Raw genomic sequence first — 27,103 nt, 5'->3', positions numbered from 1 at the left:
CTCCCTCTCTCTGTTTCTGTCCCACTCTTTTAGTTTCTGTCCCACTCTCTCTCCCTCTCTCGTTATATCACCATCCGTTCTCTTATGCCTATTTCCCACATGCTGAGTGCATTTGCATTTTCTCCAGATTAACATGAATTTAATGAATGATACGGTGTGTTTCATGAGATTTTTATAACAGCTGAAATCTGGTGATGTGAGGGGAGGGAGAAAAGAAGAGATACAGTCCGGAAAGTATTTATAAAAGGAAACATGACTTTTCCATAAGTATTCAGACCCTTTACTCAGTACTTTGTTGAAGCACCTTTGGCAGAGATTACGGCCTCCCCTGGGTATGAAGCTACAAGCTTGGTACAACCTGTATTTGGGGAGTTTCTCCCATTCTAATCTGCAGATCCTCTCAAGCTCTGTCATATTGGAATGGGAGCGTCGCTGCACAGCTATTTCAGGTCTCCAGAGATGTTCGGTCCGGTTCAAGTCCAGGATCTGGTTGGACCACTCAAGAATATTCAGAGACTTGTCCTGAAGCCACTCTTGCATTGTCTTGGCTGTGTGCTTAGGGTCATTGTCCTGTTGGAAGGTGAACCTTCGCCCCAGTCAGATCCTGAGCAGGTTTTCATCAATAATCTCTCTGTACTTTGCTCCGTTCATGTTTCGCTCGATCCTGACTAGTCTCCCAGTCCCTAACGCTGAAAAACATCCCCACTGCATGATGCTGCCACCCCAATGTTTCACCGTAGGGTTGGTGCCAGGTGTCCTCCAGACGTGACGCTTGGCATTCAGGCCAAAGAGTTCAATCTTGGTTTAATCAGACCAGAGAATCTTGTTTCTCATGGCTTGAGAACCCTGTAGGTGCTGTCAAGCTCTAGGAAGAGTATTGGTGGTTCCAAACTTCTTCCATTTAAGAATGATGGAGGCCGATATGGTCTTGGGGACCTTCGATGCTGAAAAAATGTTTTGGTACCCTTCCCCAGATCTGTGCCTCGACACAATCCTGTCTCGGAGCTCTACGGACAATTCCTTCGACCTCATGGTTTGGTTTATGCTCTACCATGCACTGTCAACTGTGTGACCTTATATAGACAGGTGTGAGCCTTTCCAAATCATGTCCAATCAATAGAATTTACCACAGGTGGAGTCCAATCCAATCAAATTGTAGAAACATCTCAAGGATGATAAATGGAAACAGGACGCACCTGAGCTCAATTTACAGTTTCATAGCAAAGGATCTGAATACTTATGTAAATTAGGTAGTTATATTTTCAACTTTTTATAAATGTGCCAACTTTTCAAATGTGCCAACATGGAAAAAGTCAAGAGGTCTGAGTACTTTCCGAATGCACTGTATGTGTGAGAGAGATCAGTGTCTGCCGAGAGACGGAGAGAGAGAATAGTGTCTGTCATTGAGCCACCGAGTGGGTCCCTGAGGAAGCATTCTCCCCATTATCACACCTTAGTATTGTAGGAACAAGGCTATCATCGGGTCCTTGGGGAGGTTGACTTTACGGTGTGTATGACAACTCAAAAGTCTCCTCCACTCTCGTGGGACACAACAGCACAGCACACAGAGAGAGAGAGAGAGAGAGAAATGTTTACTGTTCATTTTTATTGTGTATTTCACTTGTGTATATTAGCTACTCCACTTGCTTGTTAACATTTGTTTCCCATGCCAATAAAGCCCCTTTAAAAGAAAGATAGAGACAGCAAGTGTTATGAGAGAGAGAGAGAGAGAGAGAGAGAGAGAGAGAGAGAGAGAGAGAGAGAGAGAGAGAGAGAGCACATGTGTGTGTGTGTGAGAGAGAGAGAGAGAGAGAGAGAGAGAGAGAGAGAGAGAGAGAGAGAGAGAGAGAGAGAGAGAGAGCGTTGTAAGGTTTTTATGAGACAGCTTAAGACGGGGTGAGATGTGATGGATTGGTGCTCTTTGATCCACCTGCACAGTGAGATCTTCCATCCAAATGTTCCATGTACATCAATGAACTATTTATTTGCAGTTAAAATGCAGGGCACATGGGTACCAATGGGAAACAAATATATATTATGTCAGGAATTATTACCCATGTTGATGAACTCTAACAATATGTGTCATCTGGAGAAAAATATATGTAGCGATGTAAAAACGCCTTGGAGTGAAGGGGCTGATCTGCTGATCTAGGATCAGGTCACCTCTGTCCAGGTAATCGTGTTAATTGATATAGAATCAGGTCACCCCTGTCCAGGTAATCTTGTTAATTGATCTAGAATCAGGTCACCCCTGTCCAGGTAATCTTGTTAATTGATATAGAATCAGGTCACCCCTGTCCAGGTAATCTTGTTAATTGATCTAGAATCAGGTCACCCCTGTCCAGGTAATCTTGTTAATTGATCTAGAATCAGGTCACCCCTGTCCAGGTAATCTTGTTAATTGATATAGAATCAGGTCACCCCTATCCAGGTAATCTTGTTAATTGATATAGAATCAGGTCACCCCTGTCCAGGTAATCTTGTTAATTGATCTAGAATCAGGTCACCCCTGTCCAGGTAATCTTGTTAATTGATCTAGAATCAGGTCACCCCTGTCCAGGTAATCTTGTTAATTGATCTAGAATCAGGTCACCCCTGTCCAGGTAATCTTGTTAATTGATCTAGAATCAGGTCACTTCTGTCCAGGTAATCTTGTTAATTGCGCTTGTTAAAGGCAGATCAGGAAAAGTCCTCTTACCTTCACAGGAGGGTGGAGGTCCCTGAAACTCCAGGTGAGTCCCCAGACGACAGGTCAGAATGTTGTTCCCACTCAACTGGTACCCTGGCAGACACCTGTAACGCACTATATCACCTGGAGAAGGGAGGGAGGGAGGGAGGGAGGGAGGGAGGGAGGGAGGGAGGGAGGGAGGGAGGGAGGGAGGGAGGGAGGGAGGGAGGGAGGGAGGGAGGGAGGGGGGAGGGAGGAGGGATAGGGGGGGGCGACAGAGAGAGTAAGTACTGTGCATTTTTCTTCATTATTTCATCCACACAAACAGGAGAAACATCCCAAATCCATAATGTGAGACCATCTTGCATCTGTCTCTCTCAATATCTACATAGGGCTCTGGTCTAAAGTAGCGTACTATATAGGGAATAGGGTTCCATAGGGCTCTGGTCTAAAGTAGTGTACTATATAGGGAATAGGGTTCCATAGGGCTCTGGTCTAAAGTAGTGTACTATATAGGGAATAGGGTGCCATAGGTCTCTGGTCTAAAGTAGTGCACTATATAGGGAATAGGGTTCTATAGGACTCTGGTCTAAAGTAGTGTACTATATAGGGATTAGGGTGCCATAGGTCTCTGGTCTAAAGTAGTGTACTATATAGGGATTAGGGTGCCATAGGTCTCTGGTCTAAAGTAGTGTACTATATAGGGATTAGGGTGCCATAGGTCTCTGGTCTAAAGTAGTGTACTATATAGGGATTAGGGTGCCATAGGTCTCTGGTCTAAAGTAGTGTACTATATAGGGATTAGGGTGCCATAGGTCTCTGGTCTAAAGTAGTGTACTATATAGGGATTAGGGTGCCATAGGTCTCTGGTCTAAAGTAGTGTACTATATAGCGATTAAAGTTTCATTTGGGATGCAATCCAAATGTGATCTATCATTTCAAATGCAACAATCTCCTCTTGCTCTGTTTGGGTCATCATTATTAATTTCCTGTTCACCCATGGCCCTCTGGGTACTGTAGTTTGGCAGTGAATCAGCCATGGCTCAATTGAATGTGTAGTCCTTGCTATGGAGGAGCCGTTTCTCCTCAACGCTGTGTGTGTGTGTGTGTGTGTGTGTGTGTGTGTGTGTGTGTGTGTGTGTGTGTGTGTGTGTGTGTGTGTGTGTGTGTGTGTGTGTGTGTGTGTGTGTGTATGCATGTTGACTTACCAATTTTAAATTCCTTGCTGGCCATTAAGATGTCAGCATTGGGTATAATGGAGGGAGGCAGGCAGAACTGGAGCGTGTATGCTAGAGAGAGAGAGAGAAAGAACAAACACTATTGTAAATATAACCCATATTTATGATAATTGAAATTCCCTTTGGGACTTAATTATAACACTTACTATGACATTTGAAATGTCTTAATTTTTTGGGAAGTTTTGTGAGTGAAATGTTTACTGTCCATTTTTTATGTATTTTAACCTGACCAACTTGCCCTCAAAATAAACCTCTGCTGTTTTCAATCAGGATCTCAGCAATCACTGCCTCTGCCTACGTCCGTTATGGGACGCGGTCAAACGACTACCCCTCATCACTGTCAAACGCTCCCTAAAACACTTCAGTGAGCAGGCCTTTCTAATTGACCTGGCCGGGGTATCCTGAAAGGATACTGACCTCATCCCATCAGTAGAGGACGCCTGGTTGTTCTTTAAACGTGCTTTCCTCACCATCCTAAATAAGCATGCCCCATTCAAAAAATGTAGAACTATGAACAGATATAGGCCTTGGTTCACTCCAGACCTGACTACCCTCGACCAGCACAAAAACATCCTGTGGCGTTCTGCATCAGCATCGAATAGTCCCCGTGATATGCAACTGTTCAGGGAAGTCAGGAACCAATACACGCAGTCAGTCAGGAAAGCAAAGGCCTTTTTCAAACTTTTTTGTAAAGTCCATGGAGAATAAGAGCACCTCCTCCAAGCTGCCAACTGCACTGAGGATAGGTAACACTGTCACCACCGATAAATCCATGGAGAATAAGAGCACCTCCTCCAAGCTGCCAACTGCACTGAGGATAGGTAACACTGTCACCACCGATAAATCCATGGAGAATAAGAGCACCTCCTCCAAGCTGCCAACTGCACTGAGGATAGGTAACACTGTCACCACCGATAAATCCATGGAGAATAAGAGCACCTCCTCCAAGCTGCCAACTGCACTGAGGATAGGTAACACTGTCACCACCGATAAATCCATGGAGAATAAGAGCACCTCCTCCAAGCTGCCAACTGCACTGAGGATAGGTAACACTGTCACCACCGATAAATCCATGGAGAATAAGAGCACCTCCTCCAAGCTGCCAACTGCACTGAGGATAGGTAACACTGTCACCACCGATAAATCCATGGAGAATAAGAGCACCTCCTCCACGCTGCCAACTGCACTGAGGATAGGTAACACTGTCACCACCGATAAATCCATGGAGAACAAGAGCACCTCCTCCAAGCTGCCAACTGCACTGAGGATAGGTATCACACCAGTATTTCTACCTGCACATCATCATCTGCTCATCTATCACACCAGTGTTAATCTGCTAAATTGTAATTACTTACTTCGCTACTATGGCCTATTTATTGCCTTACCTCCTCACACTGTATATAGACTTTCTTTTTTCTATTGTGTTATTGACATGTGTAACTCTGTGTTGTTGACTGTATGTTTGTTTACTCCATGTGTAACTCTGTGTTGTTGTTTCATGTGTCGAACTGCTTTGCTTTATCTTGGCCAGGTCGCAGTTGCAAATGAGAACTTGTTCTCAACTGGCCTACCTGGTTAAATAAAGGTGTTCTCAACTAGCCTACCTGGTTAAATAAAGGTGTTCTCAACTAGCCTACCTGGTTAAATAAAGGTGTTCTCAACTAGCCTACCTGGTTAAATAAAGGTGTTCTCAACTAGCCTACCTGGTTAAATAAAGGTGTTCTCAACTAGCCTACCTGGTTAAATAAAGGTGTTCTCAACTAGCCTACCTGGTTAAATAAAGGTGTTCTCAACTAGCCTACCTGGTTAAATAAAGGTGAAATAAAAAATAAAAAAATAATCTACTTCACTTGCTTTTAACAAATGTTTCACATGCCAATAAAGCCCTTCAATTAAAATTGAAATGAGTGACAGAGAGTCAGAGAGAGATGATACTCTACATACCTTGATAGTTGATTCGGAACAATCCACCTTTCTCAGTGTTGCTACGGAAACGAACTAGGATCTGATTGGACGTGCTGCTTGCTGGTTCATTGGGCTCACCATCCGTAAACACACCTAGCTTCCTGGCTGTCTCCTGGGGGCCGTCCCTGAGGGGTGACAGGTGAGGGGTCAGATTTTAAAAGGGGTCCTTGGTGGCGTGGCATATCAGACGACCAGATTCCTCGTCAGCCATTCAGCTCTAGAACCAACGGTCTTTAGCTGTCAGTGTGTGTGTGTGTGTCCATCCAAGATTACACCAGGCGAAAGATAGCTATTTCACAGTCTTAGTCCCAAATAGCACCCTATCCCCTACATAGTGCACTACTACCCTATGGGCCCTGGTCTAAAGTAGTGCACCATATAGGGAAGAGGGTGCCATTTTGGAACCCATCACAGTGCTATAGCCAAGCAAGTCACAAACCCAATCGGTCGCTCAGCGGCAGACACAGTAACTGGTTGAGATGTGATGGTTGGTCCATTTGGTTTCTATTGAGAACTTGGTCAAGAAAAATGGTTGATTTTTCACCTAATTGTAACACTCTGCTATAAAGAGCACATGTTCAACTGCATTAAAAAACATGTTTTACAATCAAAGTCAAATAAAAAATACTATTATCAGTGAAGTAGGGGAGGCCATAACAGAGTTGACAATCACATCTTAAGTCAGTAACATGGTAACAGGGTAACAGGGTAACATGGTAGCAGGGTAACAGGGTAACATGGTAGCAGGGGTAACAGGGTAACATGGTAACAGGGTAACATGGTAACATGGTAACAGGATAGCAGGGTAACAGGGTAACATGGTAACATGGTAACAGGATAGCAGGGTAACAGGGTAACAGGGTAACAGGGTAACATGGTAACATGGTAACAGGGTAACAGGGTAACAGGGTAACATGGTAACATGGTAACAGGGTAACATGGTAACATGGTAACAGGGTAACATGGTAACAGGGTAACATGGTAACATGGTAACAGGGTAATATGGTAACAGGGTAACAGGGTAACAGGGTAACAGGGTAACAGGGTAACAGGATAGCAGGGTAACATGGTAACATGGTAACAGGGTAACATGGTAGCAGGGTAACATGGTAACAGGGTAACATGGTAACATGGTAACATGGTAACAGGGTAACAGGGTACAGGATAGCAGGGTAACAGGGTAACATGGTAACAGGGTAACATGGTAACATGGTAACATGGTAGCAGGGTAACAAGGTAGCAGGGTAACATGGTAACAGGGTGACATGGTAGCAGGTTAACGTGGTAGCAGGGTTACATGTTAGCAGGGTAACATGGTAACATGGTAGCAGGGTAACATGGTAACATGGTAGCAGGGTAACATGGTAGCAGGGTAACAGGGTAACAGGATAGCAGGGTAACATGGTAACAGGGTAACATGGTAACAGGGTAACATGGTAGCAGGGTAACATGGTAACAGGGTAACATGGTAACATGGTAACAGGGTAACATGGTAACATGGTAACATGGTAGCATGGTAACAGGGTAACAGGATAGCAGGGTAACATGGTAACATGGTAACAGGGTAACATGGTAACAGGGTAACAGGGTAACATGGTAACAGGGTAACATGGTAACATGGTAGCAGGGTAACAAGGTAGCAGGGTAACATGGTAACAGGGTGACATGGTAGCAGGGTAACGTGGTAGCAGGGTAACATGTTAGCAGGGTAACATGGTAACATGGTAGCAGGGTAACATGGTAACATGGTAGCAGGGTAACATGGTAACATGGTAACAGGGTAGCAGGGTAGCAGGGTAACAGGGTAACATGGTAACAGGATAACATGGTAGCAGGGTAACATGGTAGCAGGGTACATGGTAACAGGGTAACATGGTAACATGGTAACAGGGTAACATGGTAACAAGGTAACAGGGTAACATGGTAACAGGGTAACATGGTAGCAGGGTATCATGGTAACGTGGTAGCAGGGTAACATGGTAGCAGGGTAACAGGGTAACAGGGTAACATTGTAACATGGTAGCAGGGTAACAGGGTAACAGGGTAACATGGTAGCAGGGTAACATGGTAGCAGGGTAACAGGGTAACATGGTAACATGGTAGCAGGGTAACATGGTAACATGGTAACATGGTAACATGGTAGCAGGGGTAACATGGTAGCAGGGTAACAGGGTAACATTGTAACATGGTAGCAGGGTAACAGGGTAACAGGGTAACATTGTAACATGGTAGCAGGGTAACAGGGTAACAGGGTAACATGGTAGCAGGGTAACATGGTAGCAGGGTAACAGGGTAACATGGTAACATGGTAGCAGGGTAACAGGGTAACATGGTAACATGGTAGCAGGGTAACATGGTAACAGGGTAACATGGTAACATGGTAGCAGGGTAACATGGTAACATGGTAACATGGTAACATGGTAGCAGGGTAACAGGGTAACATGGTAGCAGGGTAACAGGGATGTGATGCTCGACCCGCTCAGTTTTTCCACCACAAAACACTAGATTTGTTTTGAATTGAGTTTTTATTTATTTAAATATAACAGTTTCACCATGTTGAAACAAGAGTCCACTGAAAAGGGTTGTCCTTCAAATGAGGGACAAACGTAAATTAATATTTCATAATACATATGATAATACAGCATCAGCTTCAGACTTTGTCAAAGCAACAATGATGTTTGGGTTAAATTGTCCTCATAATACACCTGTGTGCTCCGGGTCAAACTGGCCTTGACTAAACCCCCAATGAGCACACGTGTGACAGTATGCATGTGCACAGCCTTTGCAGATATATTTCTTACACCTGCAGCACACAGTATGTGTTGTAGAGTCCTTCTTTGGTGGGCAGATCTGACACCTCTTCCTCTTACTTGCTGGGGCAGTGGCTAGGGCAGTGGCTAGGGCAGTGGCTAGGGCAGTGGCTAGGGCAGTGGCTGGGGCAGTGGCTGGGGCAGTGGCTGGGGCAGTGGCTAGGGCAGTGGCTAGGGCAGTGGCTGGGGCAGTGGCTAGGGCAGTGGCTGGGGCAGTGGCTGGGGTAGTGGCTAGGGCAGTGGCTGGGGCAGTGGCTGGGGCAGTGGCTGGGGCAGTGGCTGGGGCAGTGGCTAGGGCAGTGGCTGGGGCAGTGGCTGGGGTGGGCTTGGTAGTGGCAGGGCAGTGGCTGGGGCAGTGGCTAGGGCAGTGGGCTAGGGCAGTGGCTGGGGCAGTGGCTGGGGCAGTGGCTTGGGGCAGTGGCTAGGGCAGTGGCTAGGGCAGTGGCTGGGGCAGTGGCTGGGGCAGTGGCTGGGGCAGTGGCTAGGGCAGTGGCTAGGGCATGGCTGGGGCAGTGGCTAGGGCAGTGGCTGGGGCAGTGGCTGGGGTAGTGGCTAGGGCAGTGGCTGGGGCAGTGGCTAGGGCAGTGGCTGGGCAGTGGCTGGGGCAGGTGGCTGGGGTTAGTGGCTAGGGCAGTGGGCTGGGGTAGTGGCTAGGGCAGTGGCTGGGGTAGTGGCTAGGGCAAGTGGCTGGGGCAGTGGCTAGGGCAGTGGCTGGGGGTAGTGGCTAGGGCAGTGGCTGGGGTAGTGGCTAGGGCAGTGGCTGGGGCAGTGGCTGGGGGCATGTCTAGGGCAGTGGCTTGGGGCAGTGCTGGGGGCAGTGGCTAGGGCATGTGGCTGGGGCAGTGGCTGGGGCAGTGGCTAGGGCAGTGGCTGGGGCAGTGGCTAGGGCAGTGGCTGGGGCAGTGGCTAGGGCAGTGGCTGGGGCAGTGGCTGGGGTCAGTGGCTGGGGCAGTGGCTGGGGCAAGTGGCTGGGGCAGTGGATAGGGCAGTGGATAGGGGTAGGCGCTGGGGCAGTGGCTGGGGCAGTGGGATAGGGTAGTGGCTGGGGCAGTGGCTGGGGCAGTGGCTAGGGCTAGTGGCTGGGGCAGTGGCTAGGGCAGTGGCTGGGGGCAGGTGGGGCAGTGGCTAGGGCAGTGGCTGGGGCAGTGGCTAGGGGCAGTGGCTGGGGGCAGTGGCTGGGGCAGTGGCTAGGGTAGTGGCTAGGGCAGTGGCTAGGGGCAGTGGCTGGGGCAGTGGCTGGGCAGTGGCTAGGGCAGTGGCTAGGGCAGTGGCTAGGGCAGTGGCTGGGGCAGTGGCTGGGGCAGTGGCTAGGGGCAAGTGGCTAGGGCAGTGCTAGGGCAGTGGCTGGGGCAGTGGCTGGGGTAGTGGCTAGGGCAGTGGCTGGGGCAGTGGCTAGGGCAGTGGCTGGGGCAGTGGCTGGGGCAGTGGCTGGGGTAGTGGCTAGGGCAGTGGCTGGGGTAGTGGCTAGGGCAGTGGCTGGGGTAGTGGCTAGGGCAGTGGCTGGGGCAGTGGCTAGGGCAGTGGCTGGGGTAGTGGCTAGGGCAGTGGCTGGGGTAGTGGCTAGGGCAGTGGCTGGGGCAGTGGCTGGGGCAGTGGCTAGGGCAGTGGCTGGGGCAGTGGCTGGGGCAGTGACTAGGGCAGTGGCTGGGGCAGTGGCTGGGGCAGTGGCTAGGGCAGTGGCTGGGGCAGTGGCTAGGGCAGTGGCTGGGGCAGTGGCTAGGGCAGTGGCTGGGGCAGTGGCTGGGGGTAGTGGATAGGGCAGTGGCTGGGGCAGTGGCTGGGGTAGTGGCTGGGGCAGTGGCTGGGGCAGTGGATAGGGCAGTGGATAGGGTAGTGGCTGGGGCAGTGGCTGGGGCAGTGGATAGGGTAGTGGCTGGGGCAGTGGCTGGGGCAGTGGCTGGGGCAGTGGCTGGGGCAGTGGCTAGGGAAGTGGATAGGGTAGTGGCTGGGGCAGTGGCTGGGGCAGTGGCTAGGGCAGTGGCTGGGGCAGTGGCTGGGGCAGTGGCTGGGGCAGTGGCTAGGGCAGTGGCTGGGGCAGTGGATAGTGGCTCCTCAGGTTGATGATGAGATCTAGCCCTCTGAACAGCTTTCACAACTGCTGCAGATGCGTCTGTGCGGGGGAGACGCTCTCTTCTTTCGATGAATGGAGTTACAAGTGCCTTTCCCAGCAGCTCCAGGAACACCCTCCTCTTGTTGCGCTTACGAGGCATCCAGCTAGGGCTGGTCTCTCTCCATATCACAAAGGCATTGTAGAAGGAAACATCAATGATGTTGTGGAAGATGACCAGGGGCCAGCGGGCAGTCATCATTCTGCAGCTGTACGTTCCAATCACCTTATCTAGGTTGTCCACACATCCTTTGTTGCAGTTGTAGTCTAGGATCATGGCTGGCTTCCTGTCCTGGCGATGGCTAATTTCAGCCTCTGGGTGCAGTGTGCTCAGAAGTAACACATTCTTGTCTTTCTTTGGAGGTAGGCAACTAGAGTGGTGGTGAAGGCAAACTTTGATGAGAAGACCTCTCTTTCCTTTGACGCAAGCAGTGCAGGTGGGAGCTCAGACTTGTTCTTTCGAACTGTGCCCACCATGGTGACGTTCCTCTTCAGGAGCTGCCGTCCGAGTTCATAAGAAGTGAAGTCACGTGACCTCAAGTCCCTCTGTCACCTCAAGCACAACCCGCATCCCCTGGTTCTTCTCCGGGCCTCCATTAGTTAGCTTCCCGGTGTAGATTTGCATCTTCCAAGCGTAGCTGGATTTGGCGTCACAGACCACCCCATGACTTGATGCCATATTTTGCTGGCTTGCTGGGCATATACTGCCAGAAAGGACAACGACCTTTTGGCAAGAAGAGATTAGCATCATCGGTAATTATTAGTATCGGTTGTCACACAGAAACAGTCACAGAAGTCAGTGGTGAAAATCACTTTTATTATATATATATATAACCAGTGGCTCATCCACTGTCACGTCAGGCCCTGGGTTGTAGAAGTATAGCAGCCGCTATACCACCACTTGTCCCAGACATCTCTTATGGCTGTCAGTTTGTCTGTCGCACGTCTTGCAGGTCTTGACTCATGGTCATCAAATCGTAGCAGTCTTGAGTAAGTGATGAACAGGTAGAATGTTGAGGCCATGTCATGGGCATGGGAAACGGCATACGTTGTGGGTCCTGATGTCATCTCCATGACCTTATGTTCTGACATCCTTCCCTGTTTGTGATATGCCACTGAGGACCATTTGATTTTGCCATTTTTGCCAAGTCTCGCTTTCAGCTTGAGGGATTTCTTCTTCTTCTTCTGAAGATGATACATCATGCTCTGGGCTGTATTCCTTCACATCTTCTTCTTCTTCTTCTGAAGATGATACATCATGCTCTGGGCTGTATTCCTTCACATCTTCTTCTTCTTCTTCTGAAGATGATACATCATGCTCTGGGCTGTATTCCTTCACATCTTCTTCTTCTTCTTCTGAAGATGATACATCATGCTCTGGGCTGTATTCCTTCACATCTTCTTCTTCTTCTTCTGAAGATGATACATCATGCTCTGGGCTGTATTCCTTCACATCTTTATCATCTGACACATCCTCCACATCCTCCACTTCCTCTTCGGAATCAGAGTAGTCTTGCTGGACATGTGAAAAAATCTGTTCTAGAACCTGTTCAGCAGTGAAACGCACAATCATGGCTTCAGCACCTTGGACAAGACCACATGTCTGGACATGCCCGGATACGTACCCATGACAATATTAGTATCTGTTGTTTTTTCGTATGTGTTTCGATACGTGAATAAAGGCAACATTTCACTTTTGTAATATTAGGGTCAGTCTAGGACAAGTCATCAAATTTCAAGTTGCATAATATCATGGAGGTGAAAATGACCTGAGTACAGCGGGAGGGTTAAGTGGGATGAAATATTTCTAGACGTCACAGAGGAGACATGAAGGGAAGTCACAGAGGGGACATGGAGGGAAGTCACAGAGGGGACATGGAGGGAAGTCACAGAGGGGACTTGGAGGGAAGTCACAGAGGAGACCCGGAGGGAAGTCACAGAGGAGGCATGAAGGGAAGTCACAGAGGAGACATGGAGGGAAGTCACAGAGGGGACATGGAGGGAAGTCACAGAGGGGACATGGAGGGAAGTCACAGAGGAGACACGGAGGGAAGTCACAGAGGGGACATGAAGGGAAGTTACAGAGGAGACATGGAGGGAAGTCACAGAGGAGACATGGAGGGAAGTCACAGAGGAGACATGAAGGGAAGTCACAGAGGAGACATGGAGGGAAGTCACAGAGGAGACATGAAGGGAAGTCACAGAGGAGACATGGAGGGAAGTCACAGAGGAGACATGTAGGGAAGTCACAGAGGAGACACGGAGGGAAGTCACAGAGGGGACATGAAGGGAGGTCACAGAGGAGACATGGAGGGAAGTCACAGAGGGGACATGGAGGGAAGTCACAGAGGAGACATGAAGGGAAGTCACAGAGGAGACATGGAGGGAAGTCACAGAGGAGACATGAAGGGAAGTCACAGAGGAGACATGGAGGGAAGTCACAGAGGAGACATGAAGGGAAGTCACAGAGGAGACATGGAGGGAAGTCACAGAGGGGACACGGAGGGAAGTCACAGAGGGGACATGGAGGGAAGTCACAGAGGAGACACGGAGGGAAGTCACAGAGGGGACATGAAGGGAAGTTACAGAGGAGACATGGAGGGAAGTCACAGAGGAGACATGGAGGGAAGTCACAGAGGAGACATGAAGGGAAGTCACAGAGGAGACATGGAGGGAAGTCACAGAGGAGACATGAAGGGAAGTCACAGAGGAGACATGGAGGGAAGTCACAGAGGAGACATGAAGGGAAGTCACAGAGGAAAGTCACAGAGGGGACATGAAGGGAAGTCACAGAGGAGACATGGAGGGAAGTCACAGAGGGGACATGGAGGGAAGTCACAGAGGGGACACGGAGGGGAGTCACAGAGGGGACACGGAGGGAAGTCACAGAGGGGACACGGAGGGAAGTCACAGAGGGGACACGGAGGGAAGTCACAGAGGGGACATGAAGGGACACTTGCAACATCACGCAGGTTAAATCCTATCCCTACCCTACATTCTGAATATGTGAGAGAGAGAGAGAGAGAAAGAGAGCAAGAGAGAGAGCGAGAGAGAGATAGAGCGCGAGAGAGAGAGCGTGAGAGAGGGAGCGCCGAGGGAGAGAGCGTGAGAGAGAGAGCGTGAGAGAGAGAGAGAGAGCGTGAGAGAGAGCACGAGAGAGCGCGTGAGAGAGAGATCGTGAGAGAGAGAGAGAGCGAGAGAGAGGATAGAGCGAGAGAGAGATAGAGCGAGAGAGAGAGAGCGCGAGAGAGAGAGCGCGAGAGAGAGCGTGAGAGAGATAGCACGAGAGAGAGCGTGAGAGAGAGAGCACGAGAGAGAGAGCGTGAGAGAGATAGCACGAGAGAGAGAGCGTGAGAGAGAGAGAAAAGGACATCTAGTATCTTGTTCAGTTGTGTCTGACAGATGCAGGGTTCTATGGACAAAGACATGATCCACTTTCCTTACATATCCTTTGAGAATGGCAGGATATATTGTGTAGGCCTTGATCCAATTCAAGAGACAAACTCACAAGTTGCACATTTTCACAAAAACACAATTTAGCACAAGGGCAACAACAACTTCAACAATAAAAAATGAACTGTATGTTATGTAACTTGTTTCTACCTCAAAGACAACAAACTCAAGCTGCCCTCCAAGGTTAAACCAGGAGCATTCAGTCTCAGTAGGCAGCATCCCAACGTCCACCCTATTCCCTATATAGCCCAAAGTCCACCCTATTCCCTATATAGTGATAGACAGCATCCCAAAGTCCACCCTCTCCTTCTGGATGATAGAGGGGTGAACAGGCAGTGGCTCGGGTGTTTGTTGTCCTTGATGATCTTTTTGGCCTTCCTCTGACATCGGGTGCTGTAGGTGTTTGCCCCCAATGATGCGTTGTGCAGATCGCACTACCCTTTGGAGAGCCTTGCAGTTGTGGGCAGAGCAGTTGCCGTACCAGGCGGTGATACAGCCCGACAGAATGCTCTCAATTGTGCATCTGTAAAAGTTTATGAGGGATTTAGGTGAAAAGCCACATTTCATCAGCTTCCTGAGGTTGAAGAGGCGCTGTTGCACCTTCTTCACCACGCTGCGTGTGTGGGTGGACCATTTCAGTTTGTCCATGATGTGTACGCCGAGGAACTTAAAACTTTCCACCTTCTCCACTACTGTCCTGTTGATGTGGGGGGGTGCTCCCTCTGCTGTTTCTTGAAGTCCACAATCATCTCCGTAGTTTTTTGGACGTTGAGTGTGAGGTTATTTTCCTGACACCACACTCCCAGAGCCCTCACCTCCTCCCTGTAAGCCACCTCGTTGTTGTTGGTAATCAAGCCTACCACTGTAGTGTCATCTGCAAACTTGATGATTGAGTTGGAGGCGTGCATGGCCACACAGTCGTGGTTGAACAGGGAGTACAGGAGAGGGCGCACCCTTGTGGGGCCCCTGTGTTGAGGATCAGCGCGGTGGAGATGTTGTTACCTACCCTCACCACCTGGGGGTGGCCCGTCAGAAAGTCCAGGACCCAGTTGCACAGGGCGGGGTCGAGCTTAATGACGAGTTTGGAGGGTACTCTGGTGTTAAATGGTGAGCTGTAGTCAATGAACAGCATTCTTACATAGGTATTCCTCTTGTCCAGATGGGATAGGGCAGTGTGCAGTGTGATGGCGATTGCATCTCTGTGGATCTATTGGGGCAGTAAGCAAATTGGAGTGGGTCTAGGGTATCACCTAAGGTGGAGGTGATATGATCCTTGACTAGTCTCTCAAAGCACTTAATGATGACAGAAGTGAGTGCTACGGGGCGGAAGTCTTTATTAAGTTCAGTTATCTCAGCTTTCTTGGGAACAGGAACAATGGTGGCCATCTGAAGCATGTGGGCACTGCAGATTGGGATAGGGATTGATTGAATATGTCTGTAAACACACCAGGCAGCTGGTCTGCACATGCTCTGAGGACGCGGCTGGGGATGCCGTCTGGGCCGGCAGCCTTGCGAGGGTTAACACGCTTAAATGTTTTACTCACGTTGGCCATGGAGAAGGAGAGCCCACAGGCTTTGGTAGGAGGCCTCTTTGTCCTCAAAGCGAGCAAAGAAGTGGTTTAATTTGTCTGGGAGCAAGACGTCGATGTCCGCGACGGGGCTGGTTTTCTTTATGTATTCCCGTGATTAATAGCGGTGGTTCGCACTCTCAGTTTTGCGCGAATGCTGCCATCAATCCATGGTTTCTGTCTAGTCACAGTCACCAATGTACTTGCTAATAAACTCGCTCACCGAGTCAGCGTATATCTCAATGTTGTTTTCTGAGGTTGCCCAGAAGATTGGTCAGGCCAGCGTTGGATAGACCTGAGCATGGGCGTCTCCTGTTTCGGTTTTTGTCTATAGGCTGGGATCTACAGAATGGAGTCATGGTCAGATTTGCCAAATGGAGGGAGGGGGAGGGCTTTGTATGCATCACGAAAGTTAGAGTATCAATGGTCCAGAATGATACGAGCTTGTGTCGCGCGTTCGAGACGTTTGATATGATACTAGATTTTAGGGAGCCTTGTTCTCAGATTAGCTTTGTTAAAAATCCCCAGCTACAATAAATTCAGCCTCAGGATATATGGTTTCCAGTGAAGTCCAGTTCTTTCAGGGCCGTCGAGGTATCTGCTTGGGGGGTGATATACACGGCTGTGACTATAGCCTAAAATAATTATCTTGGTAGATAATGTGGTCTGCATTTGATTGTAAGGAATTCTAGGTCAGGTGAACAAAATGATGTTACACCATACTCCCCCACCCTTCTTCGTACCAGAGAGATGTTTGTTTCTGTCGACGTCTGTCGACGTGTGAAGAAACAGGGTGGTTGTACCGACTCATATACGGAGTGATCCATGTTTCCGTGAAACATAAAATGTTACAATCTCTGATGTCTCTCTGGAAATCAACTCGTGCCCTAATTTCATCCACCTTGTTGTCTAGAGATTGGACATTGGCGAGTAATATGCTCTGGAGTGGTGGATGGTGTGCTCGCCTTCTGAGTCTGACCCGTAGGCCGCTCCGTCTGCCTCTCCTGCAGCCTCTCCGTTGTTTTGGGTCGACCACTGGGATGAGATCCGTGAGTCAGTGTCCAGAGTGGAGTTCCGAACAAAGGATCCGCTTCTGGAAAGCCGTATTCTGTATTCATGGTCGTAATGTTGGTAATATTGGTAATGTTGGTAAATGTTGGTAAATGTTGGTAATTGTTGGTAATTGTTGGTAATGTTGGTAATGTTGGTAAATGTTGGTAAATGTTTGTAAATGTTGGTAATGTTGATAAATGTTGGTAATGTTGGTAAATGTAGTTAATGTTGGTAAATGTTGTTAATGTTGGTAAATGTTGGTAAATGTTGGTAATGTTGGCAAATGTTGGCAATGTTGGCAAATGTTGGTAAATGTTGGTAATGTTGGTAAATGTTGGTAATGTTGGTAAATGTTGGTAATGTTGGTAATGTTGGTAATGTTGGTAAATGTTGGCAACGTTGGTAATGTTGGTAAATGTTGGTAATGTTGGTAAATGTTGGTAAATGTTGGTAATGTTGGTAAATGTTGGTAATGTTGGTCAATGTTGGTAAATGTTGGTAATGTTGGTAAATGTCCGGTAGTTCTTCTCGGATAATAATAATAACACGTGAGATTTTCCTGGCTAACAATGTAAGAATACATGAACAAAAAAATTACTGAATAGTTTCTTAAGGACCTGAAATGACCATCTCTGTCGGCGCAATTATGTATGGACCCTGGTCAAAAGTAGTGCACTATATAGGGATATATATATATATAGGGAATGGGGTGCCATAGGGCTCTGGTCTAAAGTAGTGCACTATATAGGGAATAGGGTGCCATAGGGCTCTGGTCTAAAGTAGTGTACTATATAGGGAATAGGGTTACATAGGGCTTTGGTCTAAAGTAGTGTACTATATAGGGAATAGGGTGCTAATTGAGAGATAGCCATAGATGTACAGGACATGTCTTTATATTATATTATCTTTATGAATCACAGTTATGCCTACAGATTATCAGTGTGCTTCTGTTGTATGTCTGACTGTTTCCTAATGACTTCTGACTTTTCTTGGTTAAATAAAGGTTAATATATATATATAAATACTCACCAGACAGTGATGAAGTCATGTGGCCCATGGACCTGCAGTAGGGTAAAGTTGAGTCTGACACCCAGGCCTGTTGCTACGGTGATCAACCAGGTACAGTCAGCAGAGCTGGGGTACTCCTCCGGATAACCAGGAGAGAAGATAGTTCCGTTGTCTGACTTGATGTTACCCCCACAAGGCACTGGGGAGATGGGGGAGAGAGAGGTGGAATGATAGGGGTGGAGAGAGAGAGGGAGAGAGGGAGAGAGAGAGAGAGAGAGAGAGAGAGAGAGAGAGAGAGAGAGAGAGAGAGAGAGAGGGAGACAGAGAGAAGAGAGAGAGAGAGAGAGAGAGAGAGAGAGAGGGAGAGAGAGAGAGAGAGAGAGAGCGAGAGAGAGAGAGAGAGAGAGAGAGAGAGAGAGAGAGAGGAGGATAGAGAACAGATATTAAACACAACAGACCCAAGAATAAAACCAGAGGAATCTCCCTCTCTCTTTCTCTGAGATGCTGAAACGGTTGTCATAGCAGAAGATTACCCAGAAAGCCTGTTAGAGAGCAAGGCCTGGTTTGGAGTGTTCCAGGAAGATAAGGCCATAACCCCGTCCCAGTGGACGCCACGTGGGGCTGGGGAGGGAAGGAGGGATGGAGTGGTGGAGGAAACAAGGGTCTAGGGAGGGAGGGATGGATGGAGGGGTGGGGAGGATTTTACAAGGGTCTAGGGAGGGAGGGATGGAGGGGTGAGGAGGATTTTACAAGGTTCTGGGGACAGATGGATGGAGGGTGGGAGGGAGGGAAGCACTGGAGAGGTGTGCGTGTGTGTGTGTGTGTGTGTGTGTGTGTGTGTGTGTGTGTGTGTGTGTGTGTGTGTGTGTGTGTGTGTGTGTGTGTGTGTGTGTGTGTGTGTGTGTGTTAGGGGTAATAGTGTTGCTGGGCAGTAGAGGACACTAGTGGTGTGACAATGAGACAACCATGTAAGAACATACTCCTCCTCCTACACCTCAACTCTGACCCCACTGGATCCTACAACCCTCCCTCCTCCTACCTCTCAACTCTGACCCCACTGGGCCCGACTACCCCCCCTCCTCCTACCTCTCAACTCTGACCCCACTGGTTCCTCCAACCCCCCCTCCTCCTACCCCTTATCTCTGACTCTCAGAGCCACAGGACATATCTCCTGAGATTCTTAGTCTCCCCTTGGTACTGACAAACATACAACAACCAACACACACACACAGAACACAGATACACACACACAAAACAAACAACACACACACTCACTCACTCCCCTGAGCGAAATTGATGAATAGAATCAGAGTAGTACATCCACCCCTTAGCTAACAGAATTACAGTAGTATATCCTCCCCCTTAGCTAACAGAATTACAATAGTACATCCTCCCCCTTAGCTAACATAATTACAGTAGTACATCCTCCCCCTTAGCTAACATAATTACAGTAGTACATCCTCCCCCTTAGCTAACATAATTACAGTAGTACATTCATCCCCTTAGCTAACAGAATTACAGTAGTACATCCATCCACTTAGCTAACAGTATTACATTAGTACATCATCCCCTTAGCTAACATAATTACAGTAGTACATCCATCCCCTTAGCTAACATAATTACAGTAGTACATCCATCCCCTTAGCTAACAGAATTACAGTAGTACATCCATCCCCTTAGCTAACAGAATTACAGTAGTACATGCTTCCCCTTAGCTAACATAATTACAGTAGTACATCCTTCCCTTTAACTAACAGAATTACAGTAGTGCATCCTTCCCTTTAACTAACAGAATTACATTAGTACATCCTTCCCTTTAACTAACATAATTACAGTAGTACATCCTTCCCTTTAACTAACATAATTACAGTAGTACATCCTTCCCTTTAACTAACATAATTACAGTAGTACATCCTTCCCTTTAACTAACATAATTACAGTAGTACATCCTTCCCTTTAACTAACATAATTACAGTAGTACATCCTTCCCTTTAACTAACATAATTACAGTAGTACATCCTTCCCTTTAACTAACATAATTACAGTAGTACATCTTTCCCTTTAACTAACATAATTACAGTAGTACATCCGTCCCTTTAACTAACATAATTACAGTAGTACATCCTTCCCTTTAACTAACATAATTACAGTAGTACATCCTTCCCTTTAACTAACATAACTACAGTAGTACATCCATCCCCTTAGCTAACAGTAATACAGTAGTACATCCTTCCCTTTAACTAACAGAATTACATTAGTACATCCTTCCCTTTAACTAACAGAATTACAGTTTCAGTCTGATGAGAGTAAAGAAAATCCTTATTAAGGGTGCCTCGCCTTAACGTTCCTTTGAAGACCTTCTTTAGTTGGTGATAGACGTACCAAGTCATCAGCATATTGCAGGTATTTCACCTCTGTGTTAAATAGTGTGAGTTCTGGGGCTGCAGAATGGTCCAACATGTCTGCTAATTCATTGATATAAATATTGAAAAGGTTTGGACTCAAACTGCAGCCTTGTCTCACACCTCGACATTGCGACAATAAATATGTTCTTTGGTTTTTGATATTTATTGCTCACTTGTTTTCTGTGTACATATATTTTATTAAGTCATACACCTGACCACCAAGCCCACTCTGGAGAACTCTGAAGAATAGACCGATCAAATGCTTTTTTAAAGTCAAAAAAGAAACAAAAGATTTTGATGTCCTTTGTTTTTGGTGTTTATTCATTAGTGTGGGTAATGGTGTGTATTAATTAGTGTGTGTGAGGTGTATATATGGTCAGTAGTGTGATGGTGTTTATTCATTAGTGTGGGTAAGGTGTATATATGGTCAGTAGTGCGATGGTGTTTATTCATTAGTGTGGGTAAGGTGTATATATGGTCAGTAGTGCGATGGTGTTTATTCATTAGTGTGGGTAAGGTGTATATATGGTCAGTAGTGCGATGGTGTTTATTCATTAGTGTGTGTGAGGTGTATATATGGTCAGTAGTGAGATGGTGTTTATTCATTAGTGTGTGTGAGGTGTATATATGGTCAGTAGTGAGATGGTGTTTATTCATTAGTGTGGGTAAGGTGTATATATGGTCAGTAGTGTGATGGTGTTTATTCATTAGTGTGGGTAAGGTGTATATATGGTCAGTAGTGCGATGGTGTTTATTCATTAGTGTGGGTAAGGTGTATATATGGTCAGTAGTGCGATGGTGTTTATTCATTAGTGTGGGTAAGGTGTATATATGGTCAGTAGTGCGATGGTGTTTATTCATTAGTGTGGGTAAGGTGTATATATGGTCAGTAGTGCGATGGTGTTTATTCATTAGTGTGGGTAAGGTGTATATATGGTCAGTAGTGCGATGGTGTTTATTCATTAGTGTGGGTAAGGTGTATATATGGGCAGTAGTGCGATGGTGTTTATTCATTAGTGTGGGTAAGGTGTATATATGGTCAGTAGTGCGATGGTGTTTATTCATTAGTGTGGGTAAGGTGTATATATGGTCAGTAGTGAGATGGTGTTTATTCATTAGTGTGGGTAAGGTGTATATATGGTCAGTAGTGAGATGGTGTTTATTCATTAGTGTGGGTAAGGTGTATATATGGTCAGTAGTGAGATGGTGTTTATTCATTAGTGTGGGTAAGGTGTATATATGGTCAGTAGTGAGATGGTGTTTATTCATTAGTGTGGGTAAGGTGTATATATGGTCAGTAGTGAGATGGTGTTTATTCATTAGTGTGGGTAAGGTGTATATATGGTCAGTAGTGCGATGGTGTTTATTCATTAGTGTGGGTAAGGTGTATATATGGGCAGTAGTGCGATGGTGTTTATTCATTAGTGTGGGTAAGGTGTATATATGGTCAGTAGTGCGATGGTGTTTATTCATTAGTGTGGGTAAGGTGTATATATGGTCAGTAGTGAGATGGTGTTTATTCATTAGTGTGGGTAAGGTGTATATATGGTCAGTAGTGAGATGGTGTTTATTCATTAGTGTGGGTAAGGTGTATATATGGTCAGTAGTGAGATGGTGTTTATTCATTAGTGTGGGTAAGGTGTATATATGGTCAGTAGTGAGATGGTGTTTATTCATTAGTGTGGGTAAGGTGTATATATGGTCAGTAGTGAGATGGTGTTTATTCATTAGTGTGGGTAAGGTGTATATATGGTCAGTAGTGAGATGGTGTTTATTCATTAGTGTGGGTAAGGTGTATATATGGTCAGTAGTGAGATGGTGTTTATTAATTCGTGTGTGTGAGGTGTATATATGGTCAGTAGTGCGATGGTGTTTATTCATTAGTGTGGGTAAGGTGTATATATGGTCAGTAGTGTGATGGTGTTTATTCATTAGTGTGGGTAAGGTGTATATATGGTCAGTAGTGAGATGGTGTTTATTCATTAGTGTGGGTAAGGTGTATATATGGTCAGTAGTGAGATGGTGTTTATTCATTAGTGTGGGTAAGGTGTATATATGGTCAGTAGTGTGATGGTGTTTATTCATTAGTGTGGGTAAGGTGTATATATGGTCAGTAGTGCAATGGTGTTTATTCATTAGTGTGGGTAAGGTGTATATATGGTCAGTAGTGAGATGGTGTTTATTCATTAGTGTGGGTAAGGTGTATATATGGTCAGTAGTGAGATGGTGTTTATTCATTAGTGTGGGTAAGGTGTATATATGGTCAGTAGTGCGATGGTGTTTATTCATTAGTGTGGGTAAGGTGTATATATGGTCAGTAGTGCGATGGTGTTTATTCATTAGTGTGGGTAAGGTGTATATATGGTCAGTAGTGCGATGGTGTTTATTCATTAGTGTGGGTAAGGTGTATATATGGTCAGTAGTGAGATGGTGTTTATTCATTAGTGTGGGTAAGGTGTATATATGGTCAGTAGTGAGATGGTGTTTATTCATTAGTGTGGGTAAGGTGTATATATGGTCAGTAGTGAGATGGTGTTTATTCATTAGTGTGGGTAAGGTGTATATATGGTCAGTAGTGAGATGGTGTTTATTCATTAGTGTGGGTAAGGTGTATATATGGTCAGTAGTGAGATGGTCTCTCTCTCTGTCTCTTCCTTCTGTATCTCATGCCCTCTCATCATGTATTAAAGCCAAATCAATTACATTCACAGTCAGAGACCCTCGCAGGAGGGCTGGAGATGGGTTGGTGTATCACACACGTAGGCGTTACACACATATGCTCACAGGCATACAAAGGCACGCACTCACCCACACACTCTGTAAGGAGTCTCTCCCTCTCCCTCTCCATGCCCCTCTCCCTCTCTCTCTCTCTCTCTCTCTGTCTCTCTCTCTCTCTCTCTCTCTCTCTCTCCCTCTCCCTCCCCCCCTCTCTCTCTCTCTGTCTCTCTCTCTCTCCCTCTCCCTCCCCCCCTCTCTTTCTCTCTGTCTCTCTCTGTCTCTCTCTCTCTCTCTCTCTCTCTCTCTCTCTCTCCCTCTCTCTCCCTCTCCCTCTCCCCCCCCCCCCCCCCTCTCTCTCTCTCTCTCTCTCTCCCTCTCTCTCTCCCTCTCCCTCTCCCTCTCCATCCCCCTCTCTCTCTCTCTCTCTCTCTCTCTCTCTCTCACTCTCTCTCTCTCTCTCTCTCTCTCTCTCTCTCTCTCTCTAGCTCTAGCTCTAGCTCTCTCTCCTCAGTTATTCCACCCCATCTATCTTCCAACGCGTCCATTCAAGGACCCCTGTCACGGGTGTCACCTCTCCTGCCTGCCTGTAATTTTACCAGCCTTCTTTAATAATTGACAGAGAGTGAGAGAATGTGGGTGAAGGGCGAGACGGAGAAGAGAGTACCCATTACTTTGTCTCTATCTCCCCTGACTTTGGTCGTGTCCCAAAATGGAAACCTATTCCCTATATGACGCAATACGTTCCCTTTCTCTCCATTTCGTTCCCTTTTCTCCTTGGAGTTTGTATTGATTCCTCTGAAGACCTCGAGTCCGGTAATGGGAGGTGGTTAATGCGGGTTAATTTGAATTATTCATAAGAGTTCATCCGGAACCTACGCACAGAGGCCTCCGGGAATGATGACACTACCGCTCAGTAGACACAGGAAATGTGTGTTATGGATGCTTCTAGGAAGAGGGGTATGTTGGTGCTTTAAGTTGTTTCTTAGGTCCGTTTTCTAAGTTGAACAGGAAGTAGTTGGACCAACGGGGTGTTAGTATGGGTGGTGCTAGCAAATTACGGACCAACGAGGTGTTAGTATGGGTGGGACTAGCGAATCAGAGTTAGGGTCTGTAGTGTGTTACCTTCACAGCGAGGGAAGGGGCGGTCCCAGTTGCGTGTGGTCCCGTGTTCGCAGGTCAGGATGGAATGTCCCATTAACTGGTAGCCGGGGAGACACTCAAAGGAAATGGACTGGCCCACGTTGTAGCCTGCCCCCACCACCACGCCGTAACGGAACGGCTCTGGGTCCAGACACTCATTAAGCTCATAGGCTGGGGAGGAAGGAAGAAAGGAAGAAAGGAAGAAAGGAAGAAAGGAAGGAAGGAAGGAAGGAAGGAAGGAAGGAAGGAAGGAAGGAAGGAAGGAAGGAAGGAAGGAAGGAAGGAAGGAAGGAAGGAAGGAAGGAAGGAAGGAAGGAAGGAAGGAAGGAAGGAACAGTCAAACAGGAGAATGAAAGCTGCCTAACAATCTGTTCAAGCAGTCTTTTTATACTAGTCTGTGTGCAGTGTTCTTATGATTCATGTTTTACTCTTGTGAATGTGAATCCAATCGATACAAAACTAGGAAATAGCTGAGAAATATGCATTCTGTTCGGAGAGAGAAACACAGAAGAATGTTCTTCATGAGTCATAGATTTTGTATTGAGGAACACAACTAAGTAGATGTCGTTTCTATCAAAAACCTGCTTGTTCAATCTCGGTATGAGGGAGAAGTGGACAGAGGAAGGGAGAATGGAATGAGGGAGATGTGGACAGAGGAAGGGAGAACGGTATGAGGGAGAGGTGGACAGAGGAAGGGAGAACGGTATGAGGGAGAACGGTATGAGGGAGATGTGGACAGAGGAAGGGAGAACGGTATGAGGGAGAGGTGGACAGAGGAAGGGAGAACGGTATGAGGGAGAGGTGGACAGAGGCAGGGAGAACGGTATGAGGGAGAGGTGGACAGAGGAAGGGAGAACGGTATGAGGGAGAGGTGGACAGAGGCAGGGAGAACGGCATGAGGGAGAGGTGGACAGAGGAAGGGAGAACGGTATGAGGGAGAGGTGGACAGAGGCAGGGAGAACGGTATGAGGGAGAGGTGGACAGAGGAAGGGAGAACGGTATGAGGGAGAACGGTATGAGGGAGATGTGGACAGAGGAAGGGAGAACGGTATGAGGGAGAGGTGGATAGAGGCAGGGAGAACGGTATGAGGGAAAGGTGGACAGAGGCAGGGAGAACGGTATGAGGGAGAGGTGGACAGAGGCAGGGAGAACGGTATGAGGGAGAACGGTATGAGGGAGATGTGGACAGAGGAAGGGAGAACGGTATGAGGGAGATGTGGACAGAGGAAGGGGAGAACGGTATGAGGGAGAGGTGGATAGAGGCAGGGAGAACGGTATGAGGGAGAGGTGGACAGAGGCAGGGAGAACGGTATGAGGGAGATGTGGACAGAGGCAGGGAGAACGGTGTGAGGGAGAGGTGGACAGAGGACTGGAGAACGGTATGAGGGAGATGTGGACAGAGGAAGGGAGAACGGTATGAGGGAGAGGTGGACAGAGGAAGGGAGACGGTATGAGGGAGATGTGGACAGAGGCAGGGAGAACGGTGTGAGGGAGAGGTGGACAGAGGAAGGGAGAACGGTATGAGGGAGATGTGGACAGAGGAAGGGAGAACGGTATGAGGGAGATGTGGACAGAGGAAGGGAGAACGGTATGAGGGAGAGGTGGACAGAGGCAGGGAGAACGGTATGAGGGAGAGGTGGACAGAGGCAGGGAGAACGGTATGAGGGAGATGTGGACAGAGGAAGGGAGAACGGTATGAGGGAGATGTGGACAGGGGCAGGGAGAACAGTATGAGGGAGGACGGTATGAGGGAGAGGTGGACAGAGGCAGGGAGAACGGTATGAGGGAGATGTGGACAGAGATGTGGACAGAGGCAGGGAGAACGGTATGAGGGAGAGGTGGACAGAGGCAGGGAGAACGGTATGAGGGAGATGTGGACAGAGGAAGGGAGAACGGTATGAGGGAGAGGTGGACAGAGGAAGGGAGAACGGTATGAGGGAGATGTGGACAGAGGAATGGAGAACGGTATGAGGGAGAGGTGGACAGAGGAAGGGAGAACGGTATGAGGGAGATGTGGACAGAGGAATGGAGAACGGTATGAGGGAGAGGTGGACAGAGGAAGGGAGAACGGTATGAGGGAGATGTGGACAGAGGAATGGAGAACGGTATGAGGGAGATGTGGACAGAGGAAGGGAGAACGGTATGAGGGAGATGTGGACAGAGGCAGGGAGAACGGTATGAGGGAGAGGTGGACAGAGGCAGGGAGAACGGTATGAGGGAGAGGTGGACAGAGGAAGGGAGAACGGTATGAGGGAGATGTGGACAGAGGAATGGAGAACGGTATGAGGGAGAGGTGGACAGAGGAAGGGAGAACGGTATGAGGGAGATGTGGAGAGAGGAATGGAGAACGGTATGAGGGAGAGGTGGACAGAGGAAGGGAGAACGGTATGAGGGAGATGTGGACACAGGAAGGGAGAACGGTATGAGGGAGATGTGGACAGAGGCAGGGAGAACGGTATGAGGGAGAGGTGGACAGAGGAAGGGAGAACGGTATGAGGGAGATGTGGACAGAGGAAGGGAGAACGGTATGAGGGAGATGTGGACAGAGGCAGGGAGAACGGTATGAGGGAGAGGTGGACAGAGGAAGGGAGAACGGTATGAGGGAGATGTGGACAGAGGAATGGAGAACGGTATGAGGGAGAGGTGGACAGAGGAAGGGAGAACGGTATGAGGGAGATGTGGACAGAGGAATGGAGAACGGTATGAGGGAGAGGTGGACAGAGGAAGGGAGAACGGTATGAGGGAGATGTGGACAGAGGAATGGAGAACGGTATGAGGGAGATGTGGACAGAGGAAGGGAGAACGGTATGAGGGAGATGTGGACAGAGGCAGGGAGAACGGTATGAGGGAGAGGTGGACAGAGGAAGGGAGAACGGTATGAGGGAGATGTGGATAGAGGAAGGGAGAACGGTATGAGGGAGAGGTGGACAGAGGCAGGGAGAACGGTATGAGGGAGGACAAGGTTTACAG

The 27,103-nt window shown here is 47.7% G+C and overlaps 1 protein-coding gene across 1 annotated transcript in view; it reads right to left on the bottom strand.

The window, feature by feature from the left end:
• Nucleotides 1–27,103, bottom strand: part of csmd2 (CUB and Sushi multiple domains 2) — an 895,829-nt gene that overhangs the window by 232,820 nt on the left and 635,906 nt on the right. The window contains 5 exon segments of the mRNA XM_031789283.1: nt 2,699–2,812; nt 3,877–3,957; nt 5,851–5,996; nt 17,892–18,069; nt 24,116–24,304. Coding sequence (XP_031645143.1) covers nt 2,699–2,812; nt 3,877–3,957; nt 5,851–5,996; nt 17,892–18,069; nt 24,116–24,304 — 708 coding nt within the window.

The sequence above is a fragment of the Oncorhynchus kisutch genome, linkage group LG14, assembly GCF_002021735.2.
Source record: "Oncorhynchus kisutch isolate 150728-3 linkage group LG14, Okis_V2, whole genome shotgun sequence".
Taxonomy (NCBI): domain Eukaryota; kingdom Metazoa; phylum Chordata; class Actinopteri; order Salmoniformes; family Salmonidae; genus Oncorhynchus; species Oncorhynchus kisutch.
This window is presented reverse-complemented; position numbering and strand designations above follow the sequence as displayed.